At 36.7% G+C, this 11,497-nt stretch overlaps 1 protein-coding gene across 6 annotated transcripts in view; it reads right to left on the bottom strand.

Moving 5' to 3' along the window:
* Positions 1–11,497, bottom strand: part of SRPK2 (SRSF protein kinase 2) — a 99,425-nt gene that overhangs the window by 38,900 nt on the left and 49,028 nt on the right. For 5 of the 6 annotated variants that reach the window (XM_009641385.2, XM_035896834.1, XM_035896837.1 and 2 more), the window contains exons 3-5: positions 4,478–4,586; positions 3,841–3,928; positions 3,509–3,596 (exon numbers count right to left, since the gene is read on the bottom strand). In XM_009641385.2, the coding sequence (XP_009639680.1) occupies positions 3,509–3,596; positions 3,841–3,928; positions 4,478–4,586 (285 nt within the window). The remainder of the gene's footprint in view (positions 1–3,508; positions 3,597–3,840; positions 3,929–4,477; positions 4,587–11,497) is intronic. The other variant, XM_035896836.1, reaches the window with a different exon arrangement.

The following is an 11,497-nucleotide window of genomic DNA, read 5'->3' on the forward strand; positions in this document are numbered from 1 at the left end:
TGAATAGCTGAGAGGCAAAGGAGGAATGGCAGAGGCAGACAAAGAGGGCCACAAGAAAGAGAAGTGATGTCTACCTGAAAAGAAGATTGCAATGTTTTGCTGGGAGGACTTGGACAAACTCAAGGCATGCTCAGTACTGCAGAGTGCAACTGGGACGGGGAGAAGACATACAGGAGGTTCATCATTTGGAGTAGGTATGCAAAAATGTGACTGTTGTCTGATTTACTATTCTGACCTGAAAAACATTAACAGTAGGCCAGACTGTCCTCAACAAAGAATTTGGGAAAAGCTGTGCATTAACTATTAGGAAACCAGCCTTGCAAGCCCCAGGATCTTCCTATAGCACCAACATCCTGACAGATGATCATGTCCAAAAAGACCTCCAGCAAAAATAAACCTGAAGCCCACCCAGCAGACATGCTTTTTACGAAATGCTCTTCGAAGCAGTTTGGGGAATGTCTGAAAGGGGGAAACTGAGCAGAGCAGCAAAAGTGAGAGCAAACATAACATAAATCAACTGACAGGCTTAAGTACTGAAAACTATTCTTTCTTGACTAAAATCCTACCTGTAACTGTCTATCTACAAACACACATTACAAGAGCATTTAGAAATCTGATGAGGGTTAAAGACTAGTTAAGCTAAATGAAATAAGGCTCTGGTACCAACACAGAAAACTTCTGGATGTATCTCAGTTACTCCTGGACTGGAAGCTTTTAGGCTCTATGGCATTTAATTCATGCTGTATATTCTTTGGAGATAAATTTATTACAATTATTATAATGCCCAATTAAGTTGGGAATTTCCTTCTTTATTTTTTCACTTGTCTCTCCAAACACTTGTTTCATTATGTGATTATCTGAATCTTTTATTTAAAAAATGCTACACTCAAATAAACACTTATTAAGGCTCCAATAAATATCCAGTACAGACAAACATAATCATCTACACTTACTGAAAACACCAAAGTTCCCAAGTTTGGGAATTCGGTTATTTCCTGAAAAAATCGTAATTGCAATCTTTTTAAAACGTACAAGTAGTTGAAAAACTATCAGTTTAGTTTAGCATAACACACATTGTTAAAATCCCTCTGTATATAAACAGTTATTACAGCTCCTAGGCGAAAGACGACTGTTTTCAGACACATGGTGCAGGCCAACGGCTCTGCACATTCCCAGCTCTATGCTACACAGTTCTTGACAAGTTTCCCTGTTTGGAAGCTCCACGACATTTTGTGATATTAGCCATCCAAAGGATTCACCCACCTCTCTTCTGTCTTGCTTTAACTTTTAAATTTATTCCATAACCAATAATCAAGCCTCTATGAAGCATATGTTGTTTTAATTTACAGTCAAGGAACAGATATTTAGTGACTTGCCCAAAGGAAGCTGGAATCAGCAGAGCATGGAAAAACTATTTCTCACAACCTGTTCAACTCAATAACATTAACGTAGCACTAATATGGCATTTTTAAAATGGAATCAAATAGAGCAAAACATTCAAATCAGTTACCTGCTCCCTCCCAAAAGAACTTGCACCAAAGATTTTTTTTCCCTAGAAGATAAAAAGGAGTTGATCAAATAATCAATGCAACCAGCTGCTGCTCAAGTAAGCAATGCAACTCAGGATGCACCAACTGTTCACAAGAAATCTCAACACATAAGATACTTGATATTTTATTTTCATTGGTGGCTAGGACTTGGACAGAGTTCCAGCTGTAATTTAGAGTCCAGTATCAGCCCATCCTGTCTACTGTACCTTTCTGAAAAATGTACTTCTCAGTAAGGCAGGAACATTTGCCTTGTACATAAAACAACTTCTGCTCTGCCAGAGTTATCAACGTGAAGGAAAAACTGAAACATCAGCTGTCCAGTTTTAATCTGCTAACACAAAGCTATCTGAATCCTTATTTTTCACTAGCACGTGGTCTCTTTTGGCTTTGTCAACTTGTGCTATATTTCAACACGATAAAGTTTGGATATAATTTCAAAATATTATCACTAACAAAATGTACTCTTCACACTTAGAAATGGCTCTCACCTTTAATATAGATGTATACATACATGTGAATCTTAGCAATAATTTAAGAACATTATTAGGAAACTGCTCTGTTAAGCAGATAAAATAAGAGATAGTTATTAAGTATTTCTTAGTAAGCATCTCAGCTCATAAACTAAAACCTATTTTTTGTAGCACAACAGCAGCACCAAGGAACCCTAACCAGGGTTCTTTGCCTCACTGTGTTAAGCAATTTCCTTGATCACAAACCATTTATATTCAGGTTTGAAATGACTACTGGCACCTGTATGGTTTAATTTAATTTGTCTTAATTTGATGACAAAACCTAGGAAAAAAGCAGACTACAACTTCACTTACATTTAAGCAGCTTTCTACCATGCTAGCCGACGACTGAAGCCACTAGGAAACAAACCAAAATGGGACAAAGGGAAAGCAGTTAAGACCCCATTCTGTAACTGAGAATACTTGTCCCCACACTCATTCTCACTTACCACAAACCCAAGGGCTTCATAACTAATGTCAAGAGACAGATGGATGGGATGAAAACTGCTTGCACACTTCTCCCTGGAAGGATGCCTTCTAGTGGGCATTCAGATTTACTGACAGTCACCTCCTAGATTCCTCTCCTAGAGAATGAGTTGGTGAAGAGCATCTTAACCTGATCTGCTGCAGACTGAAGGCACAGCACCAAAATGGACTTCATGTTAAGCTCTCTGGAGCAGGAACTGCCTGTTTGTCTGGTAGTACAACACCACAAACAATGAGGTCTGTTATCAGGGCTCTCAGACACAGCAAGCATACACATAAATACCAGCTGTAACAGTAAATGAAAGCACAGTAATATAATAAGCTGCTAAAATATCTAATATAATTAGCAAGGATAACTCACTTCAGCTCAACTCTAAAATCAAATATATTCACAGACCCAAAATTTTCCCTGAGAACAATATTCAGTCATATTTTACTTTGTCTCCCTCATTTTTTTTAATTTTTTTTTAAAGAAGCATTCAAAGGTAAAGCTTTAAAACCTTTGCCAAAAAAAGAAGTTAACGCCTGGCCAAAAGACAATCACATAAACAAGAGAAGAATCTCCATGCCTTCACACTTCCCACAAGAAAACAGAAACAAACTTCTTTGTGACACTGACACATTCTTTCTCTTTACTAGTCAAGGAAAACATTTCCTGTAAGCCTCAGTTATTACAAATCTTTTCAATAAAACTCCAGCTTTTAAGTAAACTATCTCTAGTTCTAGCAGACCATGACAGGATTCATGGGAATTTTTCTAATTTTGCATTGTGTTTAGAAAAGCTAAGCTACTTTCACTCTGGTGAGTGCATTATACACTGGGCTACTCTTTGCATCTACATATATTTTTCTGTTTCTACATTACAAATTTAAAGTACGACTAACTAGAAAAAAGCCAGAACAAAATGCTTACTTATCTCAGTACATCATTTTTAATGAAGATGCCATGTTTTCAAAAGGATACGAATTCCGTTCATTCCAGAAATTTTGAAGTCATCAATTAGCTGTACAACCATATCCTTGTTGGGATCATTAGGGTCACTTTCACGAACCTAAACCAAGAATGTAAACACTGACACTGTAGGAGAAAGTTCACTTCAAAATAGCAATCAGTTAGCTTGCCACATGAAGTTAAACAACATTTTTGGAGCTTCAGAAATCACAGTAACAGAGAATAAGCCAGCTATTTAGAAAAAAAAAATGTAAAGTTTAAAAACAATATTCCACTGCATTTTTTTAATTCATTATTACTATAATTATTGGTATTGAGCACTGTTTTGTGTGAGTGATACTTACACATTTGAGCAACTTTATTTCATCCAAGGCCGTCTCTGTATAATGCTGGGCACTTTTTACAACTTTCATTGCAACAAATCTTTTCCCCCTTGAAAAGAACAAAAACATTTTCAAGACATGCTCTGAGCTAAAACAGACATACTTTGAAGGCTGGTAAACTTTAAATAGAATATTTCATAACCTAATGTATTTTGAAAGAAAACGCTGAAACTGCACTAAAAAATAATTTTTAACAATACTCTGTTAACAGTCCAATTTACTGAATATTTTTTCTCCTCGATGCTAATGTTTTTAGAAGAGGTATTTGGTTACATGGTTTATCATTCAATCAAGGTATAATTGTATTTTTTCATTAAAGATACAACAGAATTAAAGCTTACTCTTGCATGTTCAAGACAACATGCAAATTCAATAAGCAAAGCTAATTCGTCAAAGAAAATAGAATTAAACTTATTTCTGAGAGCTTTTATAACCTACAACCTTAACCAAGAGCAAAATAAAACTGCATACATCTTTCTGCATATAAAGTTAGCAAACATTTACGTAACTTTATCATGCATGTAAAACAAAAGTTAGTGCAAACAAAGTAAAGTAACATAGTAAGAAAAAAGTGAATGGAAATAAATAGTTTTCTTACTGCATATCCCAGCATAGCCAGACTGTAGAGAAGTGTCCCCATCCTAACTTTCTAATAACATGATACCGGCCATTGAAAAGATCACCAATTTTCACTGGATGATAGCCTCCTTTCATGAAAAAACGAGTAGAAAAAGAATATTCAGAAAACAAACAATAATTCCCAGGTTTTCAAGTCATTCCCGTAGTATAAAATCTCCTCTTCAAATTGCCTGTCCTATAAATAGGAAATCCAAAGAAAATTTTACTCTAATGTTAAAAATTCCGCCTTACTTGGCCTAGAGGGAAAAAACTCAAGGCCTGTAACTACTGTAGAGTTTATTCACCCTTCTCTCTTATGGCTTTTATTTGTGGTAATATTACCATCTGTTCTCTATTTCCCCAGGCTTATCTTCCACTTCACAGAGAGTACAGGAAAGATCTACATTATTTCTTTATCATTTTTGAAGCTTCTTCAGTCAACATATTTTGGATGATTGCAGAATCTCAGCAGAGATTGTTTTAATTGCCATTTGCTTTCTACTAATAAAGGCAGCAGTAAAATACTTCCTGAGAAAATGTTAAGAACAATGCACGCTTTATTGATGCTCTTCTGCTTGGCTCCTGACCCACAGCAGCAATGCATTTTTCTCGTGTCTGAGGTTTTTACAGCAAGGAAGAAGAGAGAGCAGGCAGCAGCAGGCTTTGTCTGAACTGCTTTTTAATTACTCAAGTCTGCAGTCCTAACTTACACCACTACACAGGTCCTCAAAAGCCCCATTAGGCAGAAGGGCCAGCAGGACAAAGCAGGCTGGAGCTCAGGTTTCTAGGCAGTGTGAGGAGGTGTAATGAAGCTTTTTATTTCCTTCCTTGGTATTTTCAGAGGCATTCTTCCTCCCAGTCAAATCAGGGAAGACGGTGATTTCACAAGATTATTATTCAGACCTTAATACACTAATAAGAACATCCACAATTTTGCCTAAATTGCGAACAAATAGTAAAGCTGCACCATGCAACCCTCCAGGACATCACCAGCAGCAGACTCTGAGCAGCTGTGAAAGAATCACCTCTTCGGCTCTTTCTGGTCCTTCAGAATGTCACCCCCAGCTGTCCTTTGGCAGGATCTTCACTTACTGACTATTCCACTTAAAATTAGGAGAACCTCAGACTACTTTCTCTAAGTTGTTATATTTGTTTTGAAATCCCCTGAAAATCTTGTTAGAACTGGCGCCCAGCTAAGACAACAATGTGAACTTATCATTAATTCCTTGGATTTAAAACAGGGACTTCTCTCTTATCTCCTTTTTATCTGTAGAACAGGGACATCACATCTGGATATATTGATATCCTTCCCTTGCTCATAACATTTTTTGCCTTACCAGAAGTTCAGAGTTTATTTGTGAAATTTTCTCAAATGCTTCCAGAGCTGATTAATAAATTTAACACAATTGTCCGCTAGAACTATAAAGATTACATACTCAATGATAATGCTTTAGACGTTGGTATGTCTCAAATGAAACTCTTAGAATGCACACAGCTTCGATATTTGTATGTTAAGGTCTATCTTCAAGCTCAGCAGACACTCTCTGGTTTGCTCACAGCCTCAACCAAAAGCTGACCCATCCGACATGGCTGCAGCTGCCCAGGCTCCCACTCGTAATACTGCTGGCAGAGACTCAAGCAGCTCAGGCCAGAGCTCCAGGGAAGCAGCACTCACAAGTATTCGTCACGGTAGGGGCCGGTCTGAACCGAGTGACAGCAACAGACAATTTCAGATGGGCAGCACAAGTCTCGGCTATACGGCGCTGACTTCAGGCACCCCCCTGAGTTTATACCACTGCAGCGGATCAGGCATGTTCACCGGGCACAGAAATGAGTGTGCTGTGCATAGGTAGCATAGACAGGCACACAGAGCACTGTCTCAGCTCCCCCAGCCTAGCAGTAAGGTGTTGAAATGTCATCTTTTCCATGAAAATTCTGCACAAATCTAGGAAGACCCAGATATGAGAACAACCTTTAAGCTTTTAACCCCAGAGAATTGCATACTTACTATCGGACACAATATTTCATTTCGCAAAATCGTTAGGTATACTGACACCAACCTTTTCAGTCAAAAAAGAGCAAAGGAAAAAGAAAGCCCTAGTTCAGGAGCAGTATAGGGCATTACAGGAGGACAGAGACATACGGACCCAGCCTTGGACCGAGTCACAGGACTCCCCCTTGGGGGAAGACCTGCCCTCCCCTCTGTCCCTGGGAAGGAAACATCCAGGAAAAGCCACCAGGACAACTCACGTAGCAACCTAAAGAGATACCTTCATTTCCACTGCTGAACTGTGTCAGCCGCAGGAAGAATGCGCAACGTTGGTAAGTGGGAGCTCCTTACTCTTCAAAGAGGAAACAGATCACTTTTCTAACACCCAAAAAGTGCTTGTGAATTTCATTTGTGAAAAGAAACACTATCAGCCACATATGAAGCCCAAGTCTATTGCAACTTCATTATTATAGCAATTTTGCTGAATAAACTCACATATACAAATCCATACTGATAGAAACACTAAAAACTAAATTTTAATTGTCTATTTAACCATCCTTGCAGTAACAGTTGCTGAAAAGTATTTAAAAATCTGAATATAATCTGATTTTAAGATAGCTATTGACTGGTTTAAAACAAAAAAATCCCCATTACTCTTTCGTAAATTATTTTTATAAAACTCTACTTAGGATGATGAAGTGATAGGTGTGAGTAGAAGGCTGAGAGAACATACATACAACAATTCTACCTTTCCATTACCGAAGAAGTTTACATTTGTGAAATGAATCAAGTCTGCTGACCTGACAGAATTATGTAGAGCACTTTCACATAATTCAGTATCACAGTATCATTTCTTCTGATTTGAGTTTTGTCCTGCATGTACCATTGCATGAAAACAGTGAGAAATATGAAACGTTATTCCCTGTATAATCATTAATTCCATTTGCAAATATATAATTAGAAAAAAAAAATATTTAACACCTAAGTTTTAAGACCTCTCTACGGTTTACAAAACAGTTTTAAAGTTCAACAAAACAAAAAATTCTGGAACATTTTACAATTTTCCTAAATACTTAGTCCTATTAAATCATTCCTTAACAGTTATATGGCTTCAGATGTATATGAAAACAGTCAAAATTCATCCAGCCTTTTGCACTGCCAGAAGGGTGTATGTGGGCCTTCAAGTATATAAAATAATGTCCAGAAGCAATTTTTTTTTTCCGCTAAACAAAATATTTGCTTTATTGACATGTTAACAGCATAACACTCAACAATGAAGAATTTAAATACAGGTAAACATACGTTTCTAAGAAAAGCTTAGATAAACAAGTGCCTTTTAAGTCTGCCTCTCTGCAGATAGCTTTTGGCATACTTGTTCTTCAAAGGGTCAAAAATAATCAAAAACTTGGGACAATTTCTTCCCATCACAGACAGGAGAGAGAACATCCTACCGAGGAAATCAGTCAAAGCCACCAAAGTCAAGTTAATAAACTGGGGGTTGGTAAGTTATTTTGGTAAAATCTATGTAATGCAAGAATAACAATACTATATATGTAAAAGCCATGTTATTTTGGTCACTACAGCACTGTCATAACTAATTATAGTAATACACCAGCATATGTTACAGATACCAACAGTGGTAGCATATTCTCCGAGTATGTATACTCCACAAGATATCTTCTACTGTCCTAAGCCACAACAGGAGCAGTTTTGGAAATAATCCATTACCTTTCCCGTACACATTACTCCCTGATTATTCATGTCAGCAATATATTCATTTACAGCTTGTGGACAAACAGGTAACAACACACTTAGTTAAATGTATTTTAGAAACTGGTGTCATCCTATGAATTAAGTTCTTCATGATACAGAAAGTGTTTCTAAATAGTAGTAACAAGAAAGCATCTATGCAAAATTAACAGGTTGACAAAAAATTATGTGCTTTTGGAAGAACAATATTGGTATTTGAAAATATACAATGTATAAGTGGCACTGCTGATAATGTAACAAAAAAAAATGTTGTGCTATTCACTGCAGTGCACACAGCAAAAAAAAGTCTCTCTCACAGCTAGCTAGCTAGCTACATGCACTCAAGAAAGAGGGTCAGAAAAATGAGATCATTATTCCTAAATGTCTCCTGAATGTATTGGTAATTGTAGCTGGCTAGTCCTATGTTTGTATAGGGAATTATTCCCTTTGTGAACTGGATGAATGGGAGACATCTCCAGGGGGCAAAGATGATGATCAGAGAAGCAAAGAATTCCAATTAAATCCATGACACGACAGGCTCTTGAAAAAAATCTCCAAGTGTTTCAAGGCTGTTCACAAATAAGAAAAAATAGCTTCATTGTCTAAGTACCTCTTGAAAAATCATTTAAGTTGGACTTTTGATATTTCCATTCCTTAAACAAATAAAGATTTGAAAAGCATTTAATTCATATGTATATGAATTATTATATGTAATATACATATGAATTATGTATGTAAATTCAGTGACACCAACAGAAGTCATTTCACAGATTTAAACAGGCCCTGGAGGAAGCCCCCAGGGAACAGAGGTTAGTCTGCTTTACACTGACAGCAGTTACTTCTCTCCCTCACATCAGGTGCTAATTCAAACTAATCCAATTTCCTGATTCAAAATACTATTATGACTATTTACTAACCACCATGTAACGTGGTGAAGATGTGAGCCCAGGACATAATAGCATATCCTTAAAAATAAAAAATAAAAATAAAATTAGTAACCCTGGCAATGGGAAGTACAGTTAAGAGGTAAAATGTTGAATGCATTAAAAAAATTCATTATATACTCCCCCATCAAAATTGCCCTCCTATGAAATTTCAGACTGGGGTTGAGAACAGATAAAAGTATGCTCTGTGCCTCACTCAAATATCCTGGGAGACTGCCATTTTGGAGATAAAATTAGGAAGAAGAGAGACAATCCATTAATAAATTATAATTTCCAAATATTTACCTTCTACTCTGTAAACACAGGTAAGGTTACGCAAAACAGAAAAACACATTCAAATCAACAATATACCTCTCCAAAAAACAGAAATAATGTATCTAAAAGCTACCTCTGCCTGGAATTCTTTACCAAATAACTTAATTCATTCCCCATACTGAATATAAAATAAACAAACAGAAAGTCTGTATGGCCTTAGATCATCCCAATCTGCCCAGTAGATTCAAGTTCTTATACAACACGGTGACCTTCCCTTCAGTTCAACTCCAGCAGACTAAAAGAAGGGAAAGTACTGATCAGTCTTACAGGAAACTACTGTCAGAAAATAGGTAAATCATCTACTGGAGCAACGAAAGCCCTGTTCTTGCAGAAACAATGATTATGACATCCAAATGAACCAAAGCTTGAACCGTCTTTAATGTACTTCCATCCATTCAGAGTTTCAAGACTAGAAGGATTCAGAAGAATCTTTAGGCGTACAGAAGTTCCCTTTAATTTTTCAGGAAACTTGCAAGTATTCTTAGTGTAACATGTAGTTAATTTTGAAAGCTCACAGGTCTCACTACTGACCTGCTACAGCCACAGAGGCTCTAGTTAAACAGGCTGTAAACTTAGACTGGTTTTTTGTTTGTTTTGTAATCTAGCTTCTCCAGATGGTGACATTTTGCAAGATATACTGGAACACAGACAACAATGGATTGTTTGAAATTAAATGCAGCCCTTACTTTAGGGAAGAATTAAGTGGGGACCTTGAAACGCTTAATCTCAAGGAAATACAGATGTTTACAAGTAAGCAGATGTTTAAACAACAAATTCTTACTCACTGATGGAAGATGTGACAGATACCAAAAGAGTTATCATAAGAAACAAATGTGTTGTAACAGAAATAATTTTTTTAAAAAATACACACATGCTTTAGCGACATGTTTTTCTTTTCCCTCCTGCAGACTTCAACATTCAGTTCAAGTTTACTGTTTGGTTTTCACTATTGCTACCTGTAAGCCACTTAAACATTTGAAATATCATGTATTAATAAAACTTCTTACACCAAAATGAAATAGTTCCTTTCAATTGTTGAATCTGAAAATACAAAACAATTTGTCCCAGGCTGGGAGAAGGGATTCTTAAAATAGCATATCTCTAGGCTTACACAGAAACTTCTGATTAAGAAGACATCATCATATTTGACACAGAAAGTGTTTCTTGATATGAGGAATAGAGAATATCAGGTATAGCCAAGGTGCATACAGTGCTATTTGGCTGTTCAGAAACATTAATCTGAAGTGATAAATCTGATGTTTCCTAAAGTAAATTCATATCCTTGAAATCTACTACGCCAGATAACCCAAAGTTGATAGACCTGTTATTTGATTTTTCATGTTAGTATAGTATACATTTTACCCTAATGGGAACATACTTGCAACTTTAGCAGTGACATTAAAACAAACTTAAGTATTGACACTGTTGTACTGCATTTAAAGATATTAAAAAAATTAACATAAGCAACTACAAAAATTGAGGTAATCAAGAGCTAAAACAAAGACGTAGAGAGACGCAGACTGCTGAGGGCTGTGAAAGACAACATGTGAAAAAGAAGCATGTAACATCTTGGGCTGGTGCAGGTGAGAGAAGGCGGCAAAATATATAGATTAAAAAATAAATGGTAGTTGATGTTGTTAAAGGCATCAAGGCATTTCAGAACCTTTTGGAGTGTGGAAGGGGTTGTTTGCTTTGGGTGGTTTTGTTTCTCTTACAACGAACATCAATCAAGAAAAGTTTCTTCTCTATTCTTGTAACTAGGACATCGTGAAGAAAACAGGGATGCAATATTTGTATATTGTCCTGGTTTCGTCTGGGATAGAGTTAATTTTCTTCCTAGTAGCTGGTGTAGTGCTGTGTTTTGGATTTAGTACTAGAAGAATATTGGTAACATGCTTATGTTTTAGTTGTTGCTAGGTAGTGCTTAGACTGGCCAAGGACTTCTCAGCTCTCAGCTCAGCCAGGTGCACAAGAAGCTGGGAGGGGGCACAGCCAGGACAGC

Source organism: Egretta garzetta, unplaced genomic scaffold (genome assembly GCF_000687185.1).
Source record: "Egretta garzetta isolate BGI_Z169 unplaced genomic scaffold, ASM68718v1 scaffold156, whole genome shotgun sequence".
Taxonomy (NCBI): Eukaryota; Metazoa; Chordata; class Aves; order Pelecaniformes; family Ardeidae; genus Egretta; species Egretta garzetta.